The sequence below is a fragment of the Zeus faber genome (assembly GCF_960531495.2).
Source record: "Zeus faber genome assembly, chromosome: 10".
In the NCBI taxonomy this organism is placed as follows: domain Eukaryota; kingdom Metazoa; phylum Chordata; class Actinopteri; order Zeiformes; family Zeidae; genus Zeus; species Zeus faber.
Genome location: NC_137199.1, coordinates 1,958,456 through 1,983,614, shown reverse-complemented (window position 1 = coordinate 1,983,614; position 25,159 = coordinate 1,958,456). Strand labels below are relative to the sequence as shown.

At 41.8% G+C, this 25,159-nt stretch overlaps 1 protein-coding gene across 1 annotated transcript in view; it reads left to right on the top strand.

The window, feature by feature from the left end:
- fbxo38 (F-box protein 38) overlaps nucleotides 1-12,685 on the top strand; it is a gene marked incomplete at its 5' end in the record, with an annotated part of 48,211 nt that extends 35,526 nt beyond the window's left edge. Inside the window, 6 exons of the mRNA XM_080007675.1 lie at nucleotides 630-732; nucleotides 3,634-3,800; nucleotides 5,879-6,024; nucleotides 6,354-6,457; nucleotides 10,598-10,711; nucleotides 10,913-12,685. Of these exons, the coding sequence (XP_079863801.1) occupies nucleotides 630-732; nucleotides 3,634-3,800; nucleotides 5,879-6,024; nucleotides 6,354-6,457; nucleotides 10,598-10,711; nucleotides 10,913-11,091 (813 nt within the window). The 3' untranslated portion in view covers nucleotides 11,092-12,685. The remainder of the gene's footprint in view (nucleotides 1-629; nucleotides 733-3,633; nucleotides 3,801-5,878; nucleotides 6,025-6,353; nucleotides 6,458-10,597; nucleotides 10,712-10,912) is intronic.
- Between the last annotated feature and the right edge of the window lie 12,474 nt (nucleotides 12,686-25,159).

Below are 25,159 nucleotides of genomic sequence, written 5' to 3'. Positions count from 1 at the left end.
ACGGGAATATTTAACTCCACAGTTTAACATATTTCTACTATTTATAAATCAAACTTGGTTTTGAAAATACATTGAGAGATTAAAAAAAACACAAAGGAACACAAATCTGGAAAGATCAACTTTCAACTTATTTGGCTGCTGCTGGCGATTTTAGAAATGCGCAACATAGCGGGTTTTGCTGCAGTGGGTTATACATATGCTTTTATGCATTGCGAAGGATCATTGGCTATAGAACAAAATATTCTCAAGTTGAGTGGAAATGACACACAAACTGGAAAATGATCACTGAGGACTAAATTCAAATCCAGGACAGAGCAGGCCAATGGCGTAGTTCATATTGAATGTGACTGATTTACATGTTTTTCACTGGTTGCCATGATGCTGCTGAATCTTGACTATTTGATAATTACTAGCCGCACCCCATTTCCCATTTTGAGAAAATTTGAGGGGGTATTCTAGAAGTGAAATGGGCTGACAGAGGCCTTAAAAAAAATAAAAAATAAAATAAAATAAATAAATAAATAAGAACTTGTATGGATACTGTTCCACATGTGCATTTAATTTATTCTGTGTGTATTAACTAAACTTCTAGAGATAATTCCCCAGTATGGTACTTTTTACGTCTGCAGGTTCTGTCTCTGAAGGGTAAGAATCTTGTGGGCATCACACTGACCAACTGCGGGATCACGGACCTCGTCCTGAAAGACTGTCCCAAGATGATGTTTCTCCATGGTAAGTGACCTGACCTTCGGCCGTATTGTATTGTATATATTATATACGTGTAGAGAGTTCTGTGAGTCGTGAGAAATGTCGACAGTGCAGTGTTTGTCCCCGGGAATTGATTTTTGATCTGACAACGATAACTGGAACCACAATAAACCAGATTTACAAACAATGACTAGGTTTTTACATGTTTTTGGAATCTTGGACACCTTGCCCACATTCCATCCCATCTATATTAGGCAATGTTATATTATATCCTGTTATAGTCCACCATATTTGTTATTATTTTATTTATCAGGTGCAGTAGGTGAAGGTGTTACACTCTTCTGTTTATTATATTATTATTTTTATTATATTCTACTATATTATATCAGAATCAGCTTTATTTGCCAAGTATGTACACATACATACAAGGAACTTGACTCCGGTTTTTACCTTTCTCTCAATGTACAAACATGGATTAGACATATAGCTGAAACAAAGACAACAAACTAAAACATAAAACTTTAACTTATATATATATAAAGTTAGTGATCCACTGGCAGGTGGGGGCTGGCACAGTGAGCTGGGTGAGTTTGGCGCAGAGGATTTCAGGGACAATTGTGCTGAATGCTGAGCTGAAATCCACAAACAGGACCCTTGCATATGTCCCTGGCGAGTCGAGGTGTTGCAGGATGTAGTGCAGTCCCATGTTGACGGCATCATCCACTGACCTGTTTGCCCAGAAGGCAAACTGTAGGGGGTCTGTGATGTCCTTCAGGTGGGCCAACACCAGTCTCAGACATCAGGGCGACATAGTAATTTATTTCAAGGGTTTCTTGGGAACCGGGATGACAGTGGAGCATTTGAAGCACGAAGGGACTTCACACAGCTCCAGTGATCTGTTGAAGATCTGGCTGAAGATGGGAGCTAGCTGATCAGCACAGACTTTCAGGCAGAAGGGAGACACGCCGTCTGGGCCTGTACCCTTCTGTCTCTGGATGAGCTGACTCACATCCTCTTCACAGACCCTGAATGTAGGCGGGGGGTCAGTGGGGGGGCAGGCAGGGGGAGCAGGTAGGTGTATGATGGTGCAGGAGTGGGTGAAGGGTGTGAATGTAGGTTTTTTTAAACCTGCAGTAAAACCCATTCAGGTCGTCAGCCAGGTAAACCACAGTGTTAGTTTGTGGTTTCCTGTAGTTGGTGAGTTCCTGCAGGCCCTCCACATGGACGCAGGGTCATTGGCTGAAAACCTGTTTTTCAGCTTTTCAGTGTAGGCAGTGTAGGCCTCCTCCTTGGCCTGACAAAGCTGCCTGAGATGTGCAGTAAACCAGGGTTTATTGTTGTTGGATGTGCAGAAGGTTTTATTCGGCACACACATGTCCTCACAAAAACTGATGTACGATGTCACAGTGTCAGTGAGTTCGTCCAGATCTGTAGTAGCAGCCTCAATAACATTCTAATCATTGCAGTCAAAGCAGGCCTGTAACCCCCTCTTTGCCTCGTTGGTCCATTTCTTCACAGTCTTGACCATAGGCTAAGCGGATCTTAGTTTCTGCCTGTAAGTCAGGAGAAGCTGAACCAGACAGTGATCAGAGAGTTCCAAAGCTGCTCGGGGATAGAACGATAGGTGCCCTTTAATACTGTGTAGCAGTGGTCCAGTGTATGTTGATCTCTGGTTGGATATTTAATGTGCTGTCTGTATTTTGGCAGTTCGTGGCTGAGGTTCGCTCTGTTAAAGTCCCCAAGAACAATGAGCAGTGAGTCCGGGTGTTGTTTCTCCATGTTTGTTATCTGGTCAGCCAGGTGTTTTAACGCCTCACTAACACAGGCCTGTGGTGGGATGTAAAGACCGACCAGGATAAAGGAGAGAACTCTCACGGTAAATAAAACGGCTTACAGTCAATGAAATTGGTCTCTAAGTGAGGGCTGCATGATTTCTTCAACACTGTGATATCTGTACACCAATCTTCCATGTCCCGGTCTGCTTGGAGGAGTTGGAAGCCCAGTAGATGGAGTGAACTGTCTGGGATGTGTTCTCCAAGCCAGGTTTCAGTGAAGCACAGGGCAGAAGATCTGCTTAAGTCCAGGTTTATTCAGTTGTGGAGCAGTAGTTCGTCCATCTTGTTGGCCAGAGAGCGGACATTTGCCACGTGGCTTGATGGGAGTGCAGTACGAAATCCCCGCTGTCTCAGCTTAACGAGCGCTCCTGTGTGCTTCCCTTGGCGTCTCCTCCGGCGAACTCCATACAGATCTGCTGCTCCTCCCGACTAAAAGCTCTGTAAAACTTTCCGGATCAATGAAAAACGGCGGAAAAGTTTGACCAGTGGGTAATCGGAGGTTTAAAAGTTCTTCTCTGCTGAATGTGATCAGAGAGTGGGAGCTGGAAATTAAACAAATAAGCAAAAACACAGAAAGTACAAGAGAGCGCAGTACTGAGACTGCCGTCTGCGGCGCCATCTTATATTATACTATATCTTTCCATGTCTACCTCTGCTGTGTAATATATCAATATAATATCAATAGTGTGTTATGTGACTAGACATCATATGGGATTTTGGATAGAACCATAGTTTAATATTGTCATTAAGTCTCCATTATGGTAAAATTATTGATTTTTCTGAACTGCATAGACTGTTCTAGCTGTTTGAATCAATTCCTCTATCTGCTTGGTCATAATGTCGACATTACAGATTGTTCCTCAAAATGTTCTTGTGTATAAGTATATTATGAAAGCATGAAACCCAAATAGTTGACCAAACGTTAGTCGACGAGAAGAGTCTTAGTCGACCAAGTTTTTCATTGGTCATTTGGTTGGTGAATAGACATACCATTTTAGATATGGTATGCGGTATTGATGGATGGGTTCAAACTTAATTCGGTAGTTTTAAAAAAAACAGCCTTCCTTTCTTTCTGTTGTTTTCTTTCTAGCCACTAGATGTCGCGTTTTGAAACATCTACAAGTGGAGAGCGCTCCCATAGTTAACAGGTTTGATTACGCACAGTGCAAGAAGCTGGACATGGAACAGGTCCTGGACCAGATACTAAGGATGCCCCCCGAGAGGAATCGGATCATCTATATGCGCCCCATGCATCAGGTGAGATGCTAGTGATGTCGCTTGTCTACTTTGGTAGTTCTGCTTGCAGTTACGACCTCTGTTATCTTTATTCGGCTCCTATACCATCACTGGGACAAGCGGGGGGGGGGTTGTTGACATCTGAAAATCATACTCAAATCTTTATGTCCCCGCCATTCCACTGCCCTGGTCAACATAATCACTCCTCAACAGTTGACCCACGCTACACATCAAACTACACCTGACACGGTATTTTGCGCTAAGACTCTATATAAGACCTGAATAAAAGGGAGTGCCTGGAATTGAAACAAACATCACAGGTTTCTCAATACAGCAAAAGGTACCACTGCCGTCATCCATTTAGTGGATTTTATTTTAATTGTATAGCTTCTAAGAATTGTTTTGGGGTTTTTTTTAACTCCAAGCCAAACTCTAACCTAAACAATCCTATAGCAGGAGGTAAACTTAAAAAGACGTCAGAACAAAATACGTAAAAACCACCAGAGAACATGTCCCAGAACACCGTCAGCAGAATACTCAATAAGAACTTAATAAGAACTCCACGATGAAAGAAGCACAAACGCGATAGCGAGAGGAGTTGGCAGTGGCTTTACTTGACATAAAGATGAAATAAATGTGGGAAATCAAACTCAAAAAATGTGTCACACAATGTAATTTATTGACAGTACCCGTATTTCCGTATTTAGTGACCAGGGCTTTTATTTACCTCAACTTCAGGGGCCTTTACTGGAAGCAGGCGTTTATATCTTAAACCGAAACACTCTTTGAATTTTAAATAAAACTTCTGTCTTGATGCTGTGCTCCTCAAAATAAATATATCCAAAATAAACGTCCATAATGTTTTTTGTTCAGAGACACAGGATGCACAGTGGACTAGAGATCGCTCTCTCTACATTATTTAATCCACTGTTCTGATCCGAACGTCCCTTATTTCGGTTTAAAATGTTAGTTTCATATAAGTTGAAACTAACAAAAACAAACGGATCTAAAATACAGGAAAACTGGCACAGGGAACGACGGAGGAGAAAAAAAGCACACTCTCTGACTCAAATTCAGCCTTGTTTGCCGTTTTTTTTCTTTGAGTACCTGTTTATATTTGAGGAAATAGGGTATAGATAAAACATGCTCCGAATGTTGCGGCCCCAGGGGAAAAAAAACCAAGCTTGTTGACCTGGGAAGAGGAGGAGGTTGAGTGCCCCGGAAAGGAAATTTGAAGTCTGTCCCCTGCCATGACGCAACAGCATTTTGGCCAATCGCGACAAGGTGTGCTCTCAGAATGAGAAAAAGACAAAGTTCGGCCCAGGAGCTTGCAGCAAGAACATCCCAAGAACCCAGATCGGATCAATTGGTTTTTATCTTGTTCTGAAGACGTATTTTTGGTCCAAAAGTTCTACTTCTTTTCGGCGTACCCTGTACCTAAGTCTGAAAATCAATTCCATCACAAACCACATTGCCAAATGAATAGTAAGGCTGTGTCTATCAGAATGTCTATCATAACAATATTTAATCATCATAGTTGTTATTAAGTACAATCGTAATGGTTCTGCCATGTCTTCAAACAGCAATATGTAATTGATAACAGCAATTGTATTTCATTTTATTTGTATTATTTATTTCTTTATTATGCTTTATCTACAAATACTTAATAAGCATGGGATGAATCTCTAACTCTACTAGTGCTGGTTATTACGAGAGAAGGTTTAGCTGGCTGTGACTAATATACACTGATTTAATACGATGACAAAACATGCTTTACGCTTTGGACAACAGTGTCTAAATTGTGCTAAATTACGGAATGTTATTGTTACGGTATATAGATGCGTATAGGTGTATATGTATAGGTGATTACCAGGCAAATACTACGCAAGCAACATTTAATCGTCAGATATTCTCCCTCTGTTACACGGAGATGACAGTGTTATTAACAGCCTGAAATGGGCAGAAGTTCAAAATTCCACTTCATTCAGCAGTCAATTCATCAGTCCACAAAAGTCTTTTATTCTTTCTTATTTGTCAGCTTGTTCAGTTGTTTTTTTTAATCTTGCATTTTATTTTATTTTTTCCAACTTTCATTTCAGATTAACCCTCTTGCGCTGGAGCGTCTCCTGTTCCGGGGACCCTATCCCTATCACATCGCTATCGTGCACGAGTTCAGCAACCCTCCAAATGTTCGCAACAAGGTCCGCATCCGCAGCTGGATGGATACCATCGCGAACATTAGCCAGTGAGTACCATCGCAGACCAAACAAGAACCTGGCCTGCAAGACCTGCAAAAAATAAGGTCTGTTACAGATTGAAGCATCTTGAAATTATTGTGGGGGAAAAATAAAAGTCCTACATTTGTGTGCTAGTGGTCTAAAATGTATAAGCATTAATAGTAGTAGCAAGGTTGCACTATGAGCAATTATAAATGATCAACCAGCATTTTAATAAGATGGGGTAAGTAGCCAACCTATCATTTAATTATCACTAATGATCAATCAATGTCATTACCCCACCACCTTCCCCCGCCCCCTTTCTGTCTCTCTTTATTTTTATTTTCCATACTATCAGGGAGCTGATCAAGTATGAGTTTTTCCCAGAGGCCACTAGGACAGAGGAAGATGTTAAGAAGTTTCCCAGCTACCCCTGGGGTCGAGACATCTATACACTGGATGGTAAAACACTCACTTAGAAACCTAAAGACATCTACCAACTAACCCCAACTGAGAAATAAAGTCTAGCATGCAGGCATGTCCAGCAGTGCCTGCTGGTAAATACCAGGGTTTGTATGTTTTCAACAAAAAATAAGTAAACACACAAAAAAAGGCATTGGAAACCAGGTCATATTCAGCGTAAAAATATGATTGGTGCAACACTAGTGCTAATTTTAGAAATTTTAATGAGCAGGCCTTCTTACATGATCTCTTTCATAGTGACAGATATAGACATTTGACAAAGTGACAGGAGAACATTAAAGAAGCAAGTAATTGGGACAAAGTCTGAACGACTGAAAGAGAGATACAAGAAACGGTACCAAGAAGCCAACAAAGCAGTTCAAAGAAAAGCCAGAGCTGACAAACAGGCATACGTAGAAGATCTTTCTAATCAAGCAGAAGAGGCTGCCAGGAAAGGTGAACAAGGAAAGATCTACAAGATAAACAAAATAGTCTGTGGCAAATATCGTCGAACCACTGAGACGCCAATAGTAGACAAACATGGCCGACTCCTGACAACTGAGGCAGAACAAGAAGCTCGTTGGGGGGAGCACTTCAAAGAAGTATTGAATAGACCATCACCCACACCAGAAGCTGATATCCAGTATGCACACAACGATGCATACATCGTTGTGTGCGAGACCACGATGGTCCCTCTTCTCAGCATTAGAAGACCTTGATTTTGCTGATGACTTGGCTCTCCCACACTCACAACTTTGCACAACAAATTGGCCTGAAGATAAACCAGAAGAAAACTGAAGTTATGACACTTAAACATCCCAAACCCCTTACCAATCCAAATAGATGGAAAAGATCTTCCTACAACAGAGGAGTTCACCTAACTTGGAAGCACCGTAAGACATGATGGGGGAGCACACAGTGATATCAGGAACCGAATAAACAAGGCTAGGAATGCATTCAGAATGCTCAACAATGTATGGCGGTCTCAGCAATACAGCACCAAGACCAAACTCAAACTATATCAGAGCTGTGTCCTTTCCACCCTCCTGTATGGCTCGCAATGCTGGAGAATGACAGCGAGTGACATCAAACAGCTGTCGGTCTTCCACACAAAAAATCTGAGGAGAATCTGTAGGATTTTTGGCCCAACACAATATTTAACCAAGACCTACTTAATAGATGCCAGCAAGACAGCATGGATAATATCATTGCGAGACGGCACTGGAACTGGATTGGGCATGTGATGAGGAGAGAGCCAAAAAGCATCCCCAAAGTAGCCCTACACTGGACACCAGATGGAAAAAGAAAGAGAGGACGACCCAAAACTACCTGGCGTTGGACGGTCGAGGACGAAATGAGAGTGGATAACCTTCATTGCTGCCCTACATGTTAGAAGGCATAACGGGCAGTGAGGTGAGGTGAGGGATAGTGACTGTTCAAATACATTTCAAATCTCGGATTTTGTTCTAATTTCGGATCATTTTATAAATGCCTTCAACTCAGTGGTTAACAAACATGCCCCATTTAAAAAGCAAAGAACTTAAGATAGGTCTAGTCCTATGTGGTTCATAGTGGTTCACCTTTGAACTAACGTCTTTGTTTCAATCAAAGAAAAAGGCTTGGGCCCTAGCTCGGAAAATCTGGAGATTCTTCCCATTGGCTTGCTTTTAGGTATTTAAGAAATACATTTACATAGTCAGTGGGAAAAGCTAAATCTGATTATTATTTAAATACCATCCGTAGTTGTTATTCAAACCCAGCCAAATTCTGGAAGGTAATAAATTCAATTAAGAATAAAAATGTGATTTCCCTGCCCACGCCTGTAAATTCTGGTCAGTCTGTAATATCTGATCACAAGGAAATATGCACAGCTTTCAACAAACATCTTGCTGCAGCTGGTCACCTGTTTCAAAATTGGAGCACGGAATCTGGTAAATCTATGAGTAATCCAGAAATTAAATCCAGGAATCCCTCAATTTCCCCTCCCATCTTCTCACTCCTAATGTAGTTACTGGAGCACTTCTTGCCATTGACTCCAAGAAAGCAACACGAGAAGACCGTCTGGACTATTTCTTTCCCCAGCTCTCTGCATTGATGATTTGGTTATATAACACATTTTTAATTTATCCATTTCATCAGGTATAATCCCCAAAGTGTGAAAAGTTGCTGACGTTACTCCATTGCATAAAGGAGGAGATACTAGTGATCTTAATAACTATCGTCCCATCTCAGCAATCAACTCAAGACTTTTCTAGCTAGATTTTCTGTGTTGAGCCCTGACCAGTCTGGTTTCAGGCTAACCACAGCACCATCTCTGCAACATCTTTCATTTTAAATGATATTGTGACAGAGGTGGATAAAAAGAGGCATTGTGCTGCTCTGGTCATCGGCCTATCAAAATCCTTTGATACAGTTGATCATTCCCTGCTCTTACACAGACTGCTAAGTATTGGCTGTGTCCCTAATGCTTATAGAAGGTTCCAAAATGACCTCTCTGATAGACAGCAGTGCGTGAAAACGTGTAATGTTCATTCTGCATTTTTATCGATAACAAAAGGTGTCTCTCAAGGTTCGATTTTAGGACCGGTCCTTTTCACAATTTATATCAATAATATTGTCCAGTCTTTGAATACTTAGAGTGTCCTTCTGTACGCAGATGATTATCTCATATCGTATCTTATATTGTAAACTATTTTAAACACAACTGAGTCAAGGGACTGTCTCATTCCGTCCCATTCCAAAAAAACCTGTGTCCCCACTGTCCTGTGCCGCGTGACGCACATCTGCTTTACGTTGGTATGGGACTTAATTGAGTAAAAACTGGATGTTTTTGGGTAAATAATTCACCTTTAAATAATAAATCCTGCACTTATGTAATCGGCAGACTGAATTTGCCACATAACATTACATTCTATGTGCGCACACATAGGGTTTTTACTGATTCACTTGTAAAGAGCTACATCTTTTTACACCAACAGTTACACCAAAATGCAGCTAGTGTTTTAGAATATATATAAAAATGCTTTGCTTTAATTTACTTTTGATTGTGCCCCCTTTTGACCAAATACATATGCTTTCAATGCACCACTAGTAATTTCCTTGGCTATGAAGTCAAGAGACTAGAAAATAAGTCCAAACGTTAGGCCTACATTAGGAAGCACAACTATAAATAATGTCATATAGAGTATTTTATTTTTTCAACAAATATTTATCCAGATAGGTCAATAACTTGTAAATATAATAAGAAAAGCTATATAAATAAAAGTGAAGTAAAACTAAAATTTGACAGATATTTCACATAATTTAGAAAAAAATAGCTTTACAAGCCTTAAGGTTAACATGAAAAATAAACAAGATTTAAAAAAGAAAAAAAAGAAAATGCCTTTCAGTATAATCTGTGTTAATTTGTGCCAGAACACTTATTGTTTGACAGTATTTGCATAATAAATCCCAGAATGCAATTCATAATATTTACATCATATCATCATAAATAACTTCAATTCAATTCACTTTATTTTGCACATACATTTATTGTCGTCATTATACTGAAATACCATGCTGACAACTGTCGCATTGGTGAAGGAGGCAATTTTTCTTTGGTGCTTAAGTACAAAACCATCAGTGGGAAGAGTTGGCACATAAGTTACATAAAGATCCTCAATGATGTCATCCACCATGTCTGCACTGTAAGTGTTCTCTGAAAAACTGAAACTAAAAAAGGACATAACTTTACAATAGTACTAAATTAACTCAAGTGAGAAGTATAATTAGCAACTATAAATGTATACTCATTAATGTACCATTACAGGCGAAAAATGTACTCTGGTACTGTAATGAGAGTAGTTGTCGTTACTTTTCCCTCCTGATATGAAAAACAAAGAGTATAGTATTAGAATTATAGAAATAGTTTATGTAAATACCGGGTTGAGCAATTTAGCAATTCCCTGTTTCACTCCAACTACAGTACAAATAGATAACATCGTTCCAAGATTTATGCGTTTTCTGTTGACACAATTCAGGAAGCATGCCTGCGAGCGTGTGTCAAAACTGTCAGTTAGTCGCAAAGCTGATTTAAATGTTAAAAGCTGACTGTTGAATGTTGATGTCTTGAATAACATTTCCTGGGCCTTTCTCTCTCAGGAGTGGTGGACGGCGCCCCCTACTGCATGATAACAGACTTCCCTTGGTTGAGGACTCTGAGAACAGCCGATCCCAACAGCTACGCCCGCTATGACTTTGAGGACGACGAGAGCAGTAAGTGGGGACAATCCCAGCGGAATGCCCACCTTTTTAAACGCGTCAGATTACTTATCTGATATGTTGACATTCAAGCAAGGGCTAACGCTTGTTGAAGGCCATTGAGAGTGATGGATAGTAGACAAGAAATGACCAACTGATAAAGGAACCGTGTCTGCCCCCCCCCCCCCTCTCCTCCCCCACTCTTCTTGCCGACAGCCACCATATACGCCCCACGGCGTAAAGGCCAGCTCTCGGCAGACATCTGCATGGAGACGATCGGGGAGGAGATCTCTGAGCGACGACAGAGCAGGAGGGGGGTGTTTCAGCGGGTGGTGGTTCTCTTTCTCCATCACTGCGACACGCCCGGCGAGCCAGTGGACGACGACTACATCTGAAATCCTGGAAGAGGGACCGTTTGTGCCAGCCCAGGAGTTGACGACGGGCAAGATCGCCTGCGCTCCGCTAGTTCCTCGCTCCGCCCTGAAACGAGTTGGCAGCTAGCCGTCTCGTTGACAAGAGCGGGAACTCCCTTTCGCGTAGAAGACGCAGGTCAGCTCCATTGTGTGATATTCACATGGTATAGTTTGTTCCGTGGAGCAAAAGTGGCCGAACGCGGCTGGAATGAACGCAGGATGATTGTTATTTTTTTTTGTTTGTTTTTTTTGTTTGTTTTTTTCTTCAGGGTTATTGCCTGGAACATTTTTGAAAGAAGTAGGATTTCTATTTTAGCAGTTTGATTATGTCCAGAAAGCACTAGGAAAATGATTTCACCATTGCGGGGAATATATATTTTTTTCATTTTCGTTTATTTCAATAAAACAATTTTTTTTAACTTTTTTTTTCTTTTTTTTTTTTTTTTTAACTATTGCGACCAAATTCATAAAGCAAGCATCAGTTAATTGGCAATTTACTTACAGCTATGGCTGGGTAGGAAAAGGGGTCTATTTCTGATAAGTGAAAACTGTCGTTTTGTAGCTTTTCTTTTTTTTTATTTCCCTCCTCAAGGTTTGATAGAGAGAAGGCAAAAGTCTGTCTGTCCACTGCCAAATAACGTTTTTTTGTTACCTACCTCTGCAGCCACACACAAACACTATAAACTGCTTCAACTGATGATTTGCTAGGCTCCCCTGAGATTCAGCACTACTAAATAGTTTTGAATTTGTTTGTCTAATTAGTTTCTCCCCCAGTCCCTCACAACAGATATCAATTTAGTCAGTCCATTCAGTGACCTCTGTCCATAAAATCTTTTGTTTTTTTTCTACCAGCCTGTCCATCAGATAAGGACCGATATCCGACAGAAAGGCGTACACAAGTGGGTTTGTCAAATCGAGTACTGGAGTCGAGGTTTTTCTCGGTCGGCTTTAGGGTTGATCTGTTATGGGGGTGTTTTGTTTTGTTTTGTTTTTTTAACCGTCGACTAATCATTGATGCCATTAGACGAGCAGGGCATATGAAGCAATTCTGTCAACACTATTGCAAAGGCCAACTTAGTTAAGATCTGTTGGCAATAAACAGAGGTATTAGGAAGGCAAAATAGACGCTACTTAATACCTGCTAATATTAGCGTAAGCATTTCTCTCATCAAAGGGATTTTTGGATTTTGATTTGTCATCGCTTTGAAGTCCAAAAAAATGACTTTGATCAGATGGTTCACTGTTCCTAAAGGCTTTTCTTCAAAGTGTATTGTTGACAAACAGACCTCCCCTTCAGGACAAGGGTACTGTTGGAAATGTAAGAAATGAGTCGCTTTATAGCTGCAGTACTGCACAGCCAGGTTACCAAACTGTCTTAATACTAAGATTATGTTTGTAGAAGAGTTGATTTTTATTTTGTTTACTTTTTCAACATTTTTTCTTCATTATTTCTTTCATTGACTCATTTGCTCCGGAATTCATTCCCTATGTTTATAAAGGGGCGATCGCAGTTTTCTAGTTTACTGGCCCTTGAATGGTTATCACACTAAAAGGTGGATATTCACTGTCTAATAATAAAGTGGGTGTATGACATTATATTTGTCATCTGGCAAAAGTTTGTTTATTTAAAGTTCTTTATGGAAGCAGATGGTACCATCACTTTCCTGTGGTGGTACTGCAGAGCTGACGTCACATCAATGGTTGCACAATTTGGAATTAAGGCTTTATTTAACACAATGGGTATTCCGGAGAGTTGTCCGATTTTGTTTACTGTATATTTTAAAAAAACACCCGTGGATGAAGCTAGTTTCACAGATTTGTTTTTGACAATGAACCAGACTATTTCAATGAACAAAAATATTAGTTAACATACTGCCAGAATGTTTTATTAATGATGGTGCCTCAGCTTGTGTGGTGCAAAATTAATCTTAATATCTCTGGGTCAATTGAACTTTAATGGATCTCACCTCAAGTCACCATGTTGGATGAAAATGCCACAATAAAACTGAAATAAAGACCCCCCCCCACACACACACACACACACACACACAATGTTTAAAGAGGAATGAGCAATCAGTGTCATAAAGAGTCGTAGTGATGCAAACACCCAACAATGTTCTAAAAGATCCATTCTTAACAGTTGTAGGTTTTTTTTTTAATTTATAATTTTTTTAATGCAAGGGTTTTGTACGGAAGCGATTTTCTTTTTATTCATTTTATTGAAGGTGGTTGCGTGGAATGTGTTTTATTTGTTTTTTACATCGGCTAAATCTAATAGTTGGATTAGACGATGCATCAAGAGGAAACTTGCCCAATTGTTATAAATAATTGTTATAAATGTTCATTTAAAACAATTTTCAAAGTCATCACAATTAAGTGATGTGTGGCTTTCTAGTCGTGACAATATTCTTTGTGACATAGTCAATCTGTCAGGACATGCAGCCTATGAAGTTGAAATCTCGGAAAAAAGTGCACTTTTTTTTACAGCAATAGTTAAGTTGCGACCACGAGAAAAAATAAAGTTTGATAACAGGCTGGAGAAATGACCACATGGAATTTTAAATGCGTTATCTTATTGTGATAAGATGACGGTATACTCATCACAAGAAAACTAGTGTTTGATATTTCCAGATGATGAAACCAATTGAAAGCAGCTTGCTTTTGAGAAGGCTGTTGGCAGATTCACTCTCCGCATCGTGTATTTGTTTGAATCTCAGACTTGATTTGTCTGATAGTGTGCGTATGTGCGTGCGTGCGTGCGTGCGTGCGAGATGACAGCGGGATTTGCATGGGCTGCACCAGGTTCTTGCCTAAGCAGGAAGATAGATCTGTGGCCCTCAAGTCCTAAAACCTGAGTTTGGTTTATAACATAACCTTCAGACCAGACGTTTCTCCCCTCTTCTGCTTGCCATCTCCTCCCACTGTCTACTGACTCTCATCCTTAATACCAGCCCTTCCTGGCGTGTGTTTCCACTCAGCGAAACGCTGTCAAAACATAACAGGAAAGTTAGAAGTCTTTAAAACCATGCAGTATATGATCACGACAATGGAGAAGGCATGTATGGCAAGCTGTTTTGACATTTAATTCATAGGACGAACTACAAACTTAAATTACGATTACTTATATTTTAGTTACTAGTTGCTGTTCCAACAGTTACTGGTAACTATTTTTGCTTTACTATTCAAAAGGTACTAGTTCTTATTTATTAGATACTAGTAACTATTCCATTGTTACCAGTAAAACTTGCAATGTTACTCGTAACACTTTGGATAATTTTGTCATTGAGTCCTGTGGGGCTCCGTGTTTCAGATATTAAATATTTGCCTCCGACTAGTATCTATTATGATTATTACTAGTATCTATTTTAATAGTCACTATTAATAGAATACTAGTACTTATTTATTAGTGACTAGTGCCTTTTCCTGTTGTTACTAGTACATTTTTTTTTTGTTTTACGGCTAGCAATGTATTAACCATCATGAGAAATTTGTAGTCAAAACGTCTTGATAGTTTAATTTAAAATAAATGGGAAAAGACACTACTCCCTAACAAATAAGTACTAGTACCCAATTGATAGTGGCTAGTAACGTTGAAATAAATACTAGTAACAACGTGAATCTTTTGACTAGTAAAACTAAAATAGTTACCAGTAATTGTTTGAATAGTAGCTAAAATATAAAAACTATGTTTGTTTTATGGATTAAATGTTAAAATTGGCCTTCTTCACTTCAGTTCTGTGCAGAGTTAACATCATGCACATCACGCAGAATTTTCTCTGTATATTTCCTTGCATTAAAACTGCCCTTTTGCATCTGCCTATATAGTATACTACACTCAAGGTCATCGAGTTCAAGTTTAATTTCTGTGATAACTCAATACCAGGGCAAGACTGTATCACAGTGGGAGTTTTTTATTTGGAAGTTGTCTCGAAAAATGTCTGTATCTCTCTATCAATACCTATGATCTACTCAGGTTTTCTCCTGACAGGAACAATGGAGGCATACTGTGACTGAATGTAATGTATTGTGAACGCCATGGCAACAGGTGATAGACAAAGCAAATTCTCACCAGCACCACTAGCTAGCGTCAATAATGGTAGGATGAAAGTGTCAAGATACCTTTTTTTTTTTTTTTTTAATTTTCTTCCTACGCTGAGTTGGAACTCAGCGTATACCATTTTAACAAGATGGAGGTGGCAGCCTTATTAAAATGAAAATGGTCTAAGCCGAGGCGAGTCAGTCGAAGTGGAAGTCCAAAACGTACAAGGGGGCAAGTCAAACACCAGACCAACAGGGCTGAAAGCCCAGTAAAGACCAGACACCAGAACAGTGCCAGTTTTAAAAAAAATTAAATAAAACCTGCCATGATTTGTCTCCTTTTATGTTTGATAATCATTAAAGATTTCCAGGGTTAGCCTCAGACTTGCTTCAGACTTTATATTAAAGGCCATCCTGAGTCAATATGCTGCTGGAATCCAGTCTCTAGTACTTCAACCCCACCCTGCCCGCCCGCCCGCCCGCCCAAAATGGTAAATAAAGTGCATCTTATATAGCACTTCTATAATCTTGTGCCCACTCAAAACTCTTAACAATTGTTCCCCTGCTGGTCCAGGGGACCAGCTGGTTCTCTGTGATGGACGAGTTGATTTTTTTTTCTTGATTCCCAGTTCTCCACCTTCTGACATGGGACCGCTGCTTCTGTGTTTCTGTGTCTGCAAACCACTCTGTGTTGCCATTGCATCCACAGACAGATTTAATCTGCAACGGCAATGGCAATCTTGAATAAATACAGTGGGGCAAAAAAGTATTTTGTCAGCCACCAATTGTGCAAGTTCTCCCACTTAAAAAGATGAGAGAGGCCTGTTATTTTCATCATAGGTATACCTCAACTATGAGAGATAAAATGAGGGGGAAAAAAAAAATCCAGAAAATCAGAAGAATTTATTTGCAAATTATGGTGGAAAATAAGTATTTGGTCAATAACAAAAGTTAATCTCAATACTTTGTTATATACCCTTTGTTTGCAATGACAGAGGTCAAACGTTTTCTGTAAGTCTTCACAAGGTTTTCACACACTGTTGCTGGTATTCTGGCCCATTCCTCCATGCAGGTCTCCTCTAGAGCAGTGATGTTTTGGGGCTGTCGCTGGGCAACACAGACTTTCAACTCACTCCAAAGATTTTCTATGGGGTTGAGATCTGGAGACTGGCTAGGCCACTCCAGGACCTTGAAATGCTTCTTACGAAGCCACTCCTTCGTTGCCCGGGCGGTGTGTTTGGGATCATTGTCATGCTGAAAGACCCAGCCACGTTTCATCTTCAATGCCCTTGCTGATGGAAGGAGGTTTTCACTCAAAATCTCACGATACATGGCCCCATTCATTCTTTCCTTTACACGGATCAGTCGTCCTGGTCCCTTTGCAGAAAAACATCCCCAAAGCATGATGTTTCCACCCCCATGCTTCACAGTAGGTATGGTGTTCTTTGGATGCAACTCAGCTTTCTTTCTCCTCCAAACACGACAAGTTCAGTTTTTACCAAAAAGTTATATTTTGGTTTCATCTGACCATATGACATTCTCCCAATCCTCTTCTGGATCATCCAAATGCTCTCTAGCAAACTTCAGACGGGCCTGGACATGTACTGGCTTAAGCAGGGGGACACGTCTGGCACTGCAGGATTTGAGTCCCTGGCGGCGTAGTGTGTTACTGATGGTAGCCTTTGTTACTTTGGTCCCATCTCTCTGCAGGTCATTCACTAGGTCCCCCCGTGTGGTTCTGGGATGTTTGCTCACCGTTCTTGTGATCATTTTGACCCCACGGGGTGAGATCCTGCGTGGAGCCGCAGATCGAGGGAGATTATCAGTGGTCTTGTATGTCTTCCATTTTCTAATAATTGCTCCCACAGTTGATTTCTTCACAACAAGCTGCTTACCTATTGCAGATTCAGTCTCCCCAGCCTGGTGCAGGTCTACAATTTTGTTTCTGGTGTCCTTTGACAGCTCTTTGGCCTTGGCCATAGTGGAGTTTGGAGTGTGACTGTTTGAGGTTGTGCACAGGTGTCTTTTATACTGATAACGAGTTCAAACAGGTGCCATTAACACAGGTAACGAGTGGAGGACAGAGGAGCCTCTTAAAGAAAAAGTTACAGGTCTGTGAAAGCCAGAAATCTTGCTTGTTTGTAGGTGACCAAATACTTATTTTACCGAGAAATTTACCAATTAATTCATTAAAAATCCTGGATTTTTTCCCCCCATTCTGTCTCTCATAGTTGAAGTGAACCTATGATGAAAATTACAGGCCTCTCTCATCTTTTTAAGTGGGAGAACTTGCACAATTGGTGGCTGACTAAATACTTTTTTGCCCCACTGTAATTATTGCCCATACACTATAAAACAAAATGGATGTAAAGTGTTACATCTATGACATCACCCGGTCAAATATACGGTATCTGTAGGCCTTAATCCTCTTTATGGAACAACGGTGGTCAAAATCATAGCCCATCGACCCATAATAAGAAGAAGAAGATCTTGAGTCTTGCGGCGGGGGGGAATATTGACTCATATTTAACTTCCAGTATATTGAGGTATCAGAAGTTTTCTGGAGCCAGCACCAAGCGGCCATTATCTATCTGAGCTGCAGTTCGGAGCACTTCTGCATTGACTTCATCACCCAGGGATCTGTCTAAACCAAGTATGGGGAACCTCGTATTCTGGCCCACCAGACGTGAGGCGTGTCCGCAATCAGTGGTTCTCCACTGGTCTAGCCTCTGGATCAAAATGTGTCCTTAGCTATTTAGTCCTGCCCCTATAATAATTTTAAGATTTTCATTCAGATCTGATGATCCCTCTATTTCATTTGACTTTACTTGTTTTTTTTTCTTAACTGAACGATGTCATGAAGTGTGGGACGTTCGTGATGGGACGGTCACCGTGTCGCAGTTTGTAATTGTGTTTCATTTTTTATTTTTTTATTTTTTTAACATGTGCTGTCAGCATGCTGGGCATACAACAAAGAGTATTTGTATGCTACTGCATCTTGGACAGAGTTAGTCTGCAAGTGGAGTTCAAGTTCTAAACCCGCAATACAACTCTTTATTAATTCTTAAATCATCAAGAACTGCTACAATAACTCTGTCCTGTGGATGACCTGTAGAATGACAAGAGCACAGCTTTTGGTAATAGCGAACCACCACCAACCCCCCTCTTTGCAGAACTATTTATCATATTTGGGTCTATAAAGAACTGATCACTATTCCAAGAGGAGGAGAATCACCACGGTGGAGACAAATAATCATAGAACATGTATTGAAAAACAGTTAATAAGGTCCAGGAAAACTAGAACTACAACTGGTCACGTGCCTCTTCCTGTCATAGTTATGGCAGTAAATGAAAGAGGAAAGGAGAGGAATGCAACCAGGAGTGTGCTGGGGTGCACTCAAAACAGGCGTGCGTGCGTGCGTGCGTGCGCAAGGTGTCCACTGGTGAGTGTACATGACTTATCCCAATTGGTTCTGGTGTACACAGTCGGTATTATGTTGTGGCAGCAGAAAGGGCATCGAAGCCCCAAGCGCTGCAGCCGCATAGACACCCTACGGCTGCAGGAAAGCCTCGAGCACCCTGCCCTGCGGCCACAGAAGACTGGAGGAGCATAACCCAGTCCCAGGGAGCACGAGGAGACCCACACCCCAGGGGTGCACACATACAACCCACCCCCAGGTGCAGGCACAAGACACAGCTGCAAGCAAAGGCCCAGATCCCAGCCCCTCGCCGACAGACCGACACCCCGCCCGAACCGCCCACCCCGCAGGCGAGCCATGGGACCCCCATGCCCACCCACACCCCGCGTAAGGGCAAGGCCCGCCCCACCGCTGCCAACCAGATACCCCACCTGGCGTGAGCGCTGAGTTCCCATCCACGTAGCAGAGTGTGCTCAGCGCGGGGCACCTGGATGATAGTGCCCCCCCCCCGATGCCAGCAGGCCGCCAGATATACGGACCCTCCACCACCCCCAGCACCTGGGGTGCCCTCCACAAAGAAGCCGCGCAGCAGGAGCAAAAGGCCGACAGCCCCACCCACACCCACAACAGCCCCCCCAGGGACCCCGGAAGGCACCTGGCGGTGCTCTTGGCAGCCCCGCCAGGTCGCAGCACACCTTAAGCCACCAGGTGCAAGCCGCCAGGACTCCAGCCCAGCCGGCAGGGGGGCCCATCCGGCCGCCCTCCAGCCACCCGTGCCCCCCACACCAACCTGCCAGCGACCCACCACCCCAGAAAACCCCAGTGCTCAAAGTGTGCTGTTGGCTATTGCAGTTAAAATTGCGGGGTTGGGGGTGTGAGTCCTTCAGGCAAGTCGAACCCAAATCACTCGGGTGGAGTATTGTTCAGAGTAGGATTGGTGTGTGAGTGTATGTGTTCTAAGCTAATATGAGTGGGATTAAAATTTCAGGACGGACGAGAAGCATGCTTGGGCAGGAGCGTGACTGGCAATATGGCAGCCGCCCACTGCATCCCCGCCCACATAGCTTGCACACCACCCATCCTGCAAACCCTAGGCCTATTCTGTGGTGTATGTACTGAGTATGAGTTTTAGCACTGGGAGAGACGGGTGAATTGCGACCAGATCCATGCAGGGGCACAGCAGGCCAGGGAGCAACCACGCGAATCCCCTCACTCCCAGACCCAACCGTGCTCTTGCACGCCCACCTCCTGTACCTGGTGGCAGCCAACCTACAGCGATCATCCACGGGTGCAGAGCGGCCCGCCTTGCACCTCCGCCATGCCAGAAAGAACGTTTGTATAGATTTTTGAAGAAGTAGTCATCCAAACTGAATTCAAAGATAGCAGCCAGAAATGGACTGATTTGCACTGACTGAGACTCCATTCTGCACTCTATTTCAGTGAGGTTTCAACTTCTGCCAAGAAAAGGTCTCTTTGAAGAATCACTTGAAGTACTTGGAGAGTGTGTTCTAATGAGGAAAATTAAAAGAATGTTTTTCACAATCAAAATTTGAAATCAAATCATATTCTGGACACGGGACATGAAAGCCCTCCTCGTTTGTTTGCCATATTTCATTATTTTCTGCACTGAAATCTGACTGTTACATTGCCTTTACATTACATAAGGCTGCAAAAATAAAATATGATTTGGTTAAAACACACATCTGGAGTGTGTGTTTGTATCATGTCTGTATCATGTTTGTATCATGTCTACATCAGCCCACCACTAACCATAGACATTCATTCTTGGCCCTTCCAAGAAAATCCATACTTGATACTTTTGCATCTGAACCAACTGTTATAGTTTCGCTAGGTGATGTGTGCGACAGAAAAGATTAAACAATGAAATCTACGGCGGTTCACCCCTGGCCTCTCTTTCCTCCCTCCCTCCTGTTTTGTGTCTTAATAAGGTAATGTTTAGAGAGTCTTCCATGTTTACAGCAGCTGAGAGTGCTGGGTCATTAGAGACTGCAGCCAAGCATGGACTGACCAAGGCATCGGATGAAGTGGAGATTCCTGTATTTGTATCTTACTGTGGAAGTCTCACACACTACACACATCCTAGAGGGTTTACCTCAAGCAACAGAATCGTTAAGAGAAATGATCTGACCGTGACGATGAACACTGAACGAGAACAGACCACTCGAACTTTCATTGCAATTGAAGAACGATATAAGACAGAAACTAGGGAGGGGTTTCCCACACAGTGTGAGTGTGAGCGTGTCAAGTTGGGTGTCGATTTGTGAAGAACAGGTCTGCTGTGAAAAAGGCTCCCAAGCTAAACAGTGTCAGGCCTGTGCAAAGTGATGACTTTGCTCCCAAAGGTTTCCAGTATAACAATGTCTCCATGATTTAATTTGTGCACGATCTTTCACATGCATGTATAATACATAAAAAAACGCAAATGCAACATTGATTCTAATACATAATAAGGCAAATACTGTATAGGACAGTGCTTCTCAGCTGGTGGGCCCTGATCCAAAACTCAGGTTGTGGGTCCATTTCTAATGTGGGGTGCACCTGGTTGTCGAATGTTTAATTCTCGGGGTTGGATCTTGCGTCTTTATAATTATAATGAGTGAAAAAAAAAAAAAAATGGTAATTGTTTTTTAGTTGTTTTAAATGCAGCTACATTCTGAACTTTTCTTTTGAACACATAACCATTTGTCCATCTTCTGGGCGCAATGACTATAAGCTGTAAGCTACATGAAACACATCAGCGCTTCGGGGTTGGGGGCCAGTTCAGTCGGCCGAGTTTTGCTGACGGTTCTGGTCGTGATTGTATTGCAGTTCATACCTGATCATGCCCGATATTCGCGTTGTGCGCCAAAAATAGTTCTGAATATAGCTGCTGCTTCAACTCAGTTTTGGAGATACTGAAAGGTGCATCTCCCCTAATTTCACAGGGGCTTGGCTAGTTGTTTCCTCCTGCAAGCTTGCACTGAGCTAACACAGTAAGCATCAGCATTGCCAGATGTGCAATAATTATCATATTTGTATGCTATATTATCCCTTTGTGCGATGTACGTTCAATAATTCTAAAAACCCCTAAATATACTTTAATTTCGAATGTGCTAGTTTGAGGGTTTTTTTCCCTTCATAATCGTGAAATGGTACGGAGCTGATTTGGAACCAGCCGAATGATTAATCTTAGTTAACTATACCAATATCATATGACCTTTAATTGTTATTTGGTTTTCAGCACTGGTTAGCATGCAGTCCATCACTATCTCAGTACTGGACACGCAAGGACGAAATTGGCATTAATCTTCTTGTATAAAAAGCAAATTTCCCCAAAATTTGGATTGTCTCTTACAAAATAGAATGGTGGTGGCTCTGAATTGATATCACTTTTTTTTCTAATTTCCTAATGTTTTTATTATTATTATTATTATTATTATTATTATTATTATTATTAAGGGTCCGGCCCGCAAGGAATAGGGAACCCTATTTATTATTGCTCAGATTTTTATTATTATTATGAATCTTCTTGGCATTTTTTGGGCTAAAACCAGGACGTTTCAGACATGTGGTGCAGGTTTTATCCACATCGATCTACATTTGTAACAGCAATTAATGAAAAATATGTTGCAAATTAACTGGAAGTTGAAGAACGTTGGCGTACCATGATTTGTTTGTGGAGAAGGGCGCTTTGTGACATCATCAGATGTTATGTAATTCCAGACTTTGTCTCTGGGTGCTCATTCGCATTCGGAGAGTTGCACTGTGTAGACCTGGTTGCTTTGCGTAGTAGTTCAGATGACAGACTGGACGAGCTGATGTAGCGTTCAATGTAAACTCGGAAAATTGTAACTCGTGCTGCGTTTCATAAAACCCCGAAAACTAAAGCGTACCTGACACGACTAAACTTGACCTTTTGTATTGCTGCCTGCAGCTATATTTATTATGATTATTATTATTATTATTATTATTATTATTATTATTATTATTTATTGACATTTATGTCCTGAACAAAGAATAATATTACGGGGTTATGTTTATATATATTTTTTCTTTTTTAGACTTCCATGACTCATCACTATCACAGTAGTGTGTAAAATTGTGTACACAGTGTAAAACAGCACAACAGGCGCAATCTCGATGCTGTTGCGCTGTTTTGCGTCGTTTTGCGCGTTGTGAAGCGACTTCTCTTAAAGTGAGTCAGTCTTTCGACAGGCTGCGTTTAGGAAAAACGGATTAGCCTTTTTGTGAATAAGCAAATAGAAAATGGGGGGGGGGGGGGAGACGAGTTGAAGAAAGATTCTGGGGGAAACAATTTGAATTCCCCCCCCAAGTGTTATTTTCGAGCTTTTAAATGGTTTTTTTTGTTTTGTTTTGTTTTTTTCCCCGGAATGCTTTCTGTTCCGATTCATTGATTCCACACTCTCTGCCGTACATTTTTGACTGAATTTGACCCCAGCGGGTTCAGATTTTGGAGCTTTTGTACTTTTGGAAACAAGGTATGTGTAATTATGTGTTGTGGGGGATCTACCCACACTTGAACTGACACAACTGGTCCCTCACAACTGCTCCCTGAAATTGTAGACTTTAAACAATACATTTAACCCACAAAAACAGTTTTTTACTCTTTGAGTTTGTCTTGTACTTTGATTTGATGTTCTCACTCCACCCTATATTGGGAGGGTGTTCAGTTAGACTGACCCGGATATATACCAGCATCTCCTACAAACAAACTTTGCAATACATGTCTAATCTAGCAGCACCTCTCTACACATTTAAATCTAGCACTCTTTAATCTCTTTTTCTATCTCTCTCATGTCTCTCTGCTCACGCCCCCTTCCTTTACTGTGCCCATATGCGGGGAGAGAGAGAGAGAGAGAGAGAGAGAGAGAGAGAGAGAGAGAGAGAGAGAGAGAGAGAGAGAGAGAGAGAGAGAGAGAGAGAGAGAGAGAGAGAGAGAGAATATTGGGTAATTATTTGGAGTAACCAGACGTGCTTTGACTGTTCACACACTCTCACAGAGGAATAGCAGGCTGGGATCTGGGGGGGGGGGGGGTTACAGGGGTAATAGATCCCATATGGCGTTTCGGCAGGCTGTCCATTCGGCTGCCTGGGACAGAAAAAGTCCAAATTTAGAAGAAATTGTCAAAAGCTACCCACCCACCCCCCCCCCCCCCCCCCCCCCACACACACACACACACACATACACACACACACACGCACACACACACATACACACACACACACACACACACACACACACACACACACACACACACACACACACACACACACACACACACATACACACACACACACACACACACACCCGCTTTCCCCTCCATCTGCTCTGTTTCTCATCTCTCTCTTCTCTTCCGTCCCACTTTGTTTTCCAGCCTGCCCCCCAACCCTACCTCCTTTATGGCCCACCCGCCCTCCCCCCTCTCCCTATTTCTTGTCCCCTTATCTTTCTATCATACCACCCACCCCCCCCCTCACACAGATACACACACTGCAAAAAAATATTGAATTTTAACAAGCCAGAAATTGTTGACACGTCAAAATTGAACTACCCCTCCCCATTTTGAGATAAAGTGACTGGACCCAGAATTGTGTGTATAACATTATCCAGAAAGCTTTAAGAAAGTATGTAATATCTATGATATTGCATCAGCTCATCCTTACGTACGTACGTATGTATACCTATTTACTTATTATATGTACATACTTACTCATACTACAAGTTTTTTGATGCTGTCCACTCTGAAAGAAAGCTTTCCTCATTTAAAGAATACATGTTATGCACACTGGGTTTTTTTCAGAGTATAACATAACTTGTACCGCGGCATTTTGAGTTCTTATGAAGTGACATTTTCTCAACGATGTTTGAAGAAAGTGTCCTACTTTTTGCAGTGCACATACCGTTACTCCCAGACACTTCCACAGGTCACCAATCCAGGTCAAGGGAGTCCCCACACAAAGTAAACCAATCAGAGCTGCCTGTGAGGGTGGGGCCTTGCGGACCCAAGCCCCCCACCCTTCTGATGACCATATTAGGTGAGATGATGCCCTCGCAGGCCGTCAACTTTATAAAAGAGCCAGAGAGTGGAGTGAGGGAGTAAGGGCAGGAGAGTGTTTGCATCACACAGCAGATCCGTTTCAGAGGCTCCGGACGGAACAGACGGTTCAGCTACCGGCTGACTTGTTCTACCTGAGTTCGACAGAGAATTGAAAACCGAAAAGAGCTGCAGCAAAGTAGTTCATCAGCCACTTAAAAACTGCGAAAACCAGCCGGGGGAATGAGAACCTGCGGTGACCAAGGCAAGACAGATCCGGAATTGTAGACATCTCTGGCCCCCATCCTGAGAGGTCATAGAAGCCACTGGAGATTATGGCTGTCAGGTTGAAGGACTATCACCACAATGTGTTGTGCATTATTTGAGCAGTGCATATTCAGGGAAAACTTTGTTATCAAAAGTATGGTACGTAGAGGTTTAAGATGCCTTCATCATGTTCTGACTGTAATACTTGTCTACTGGCAGGCGTCGTTTGATTTAAAGACATCTATACAGTCGCAATCTCCTTGAGTTAGG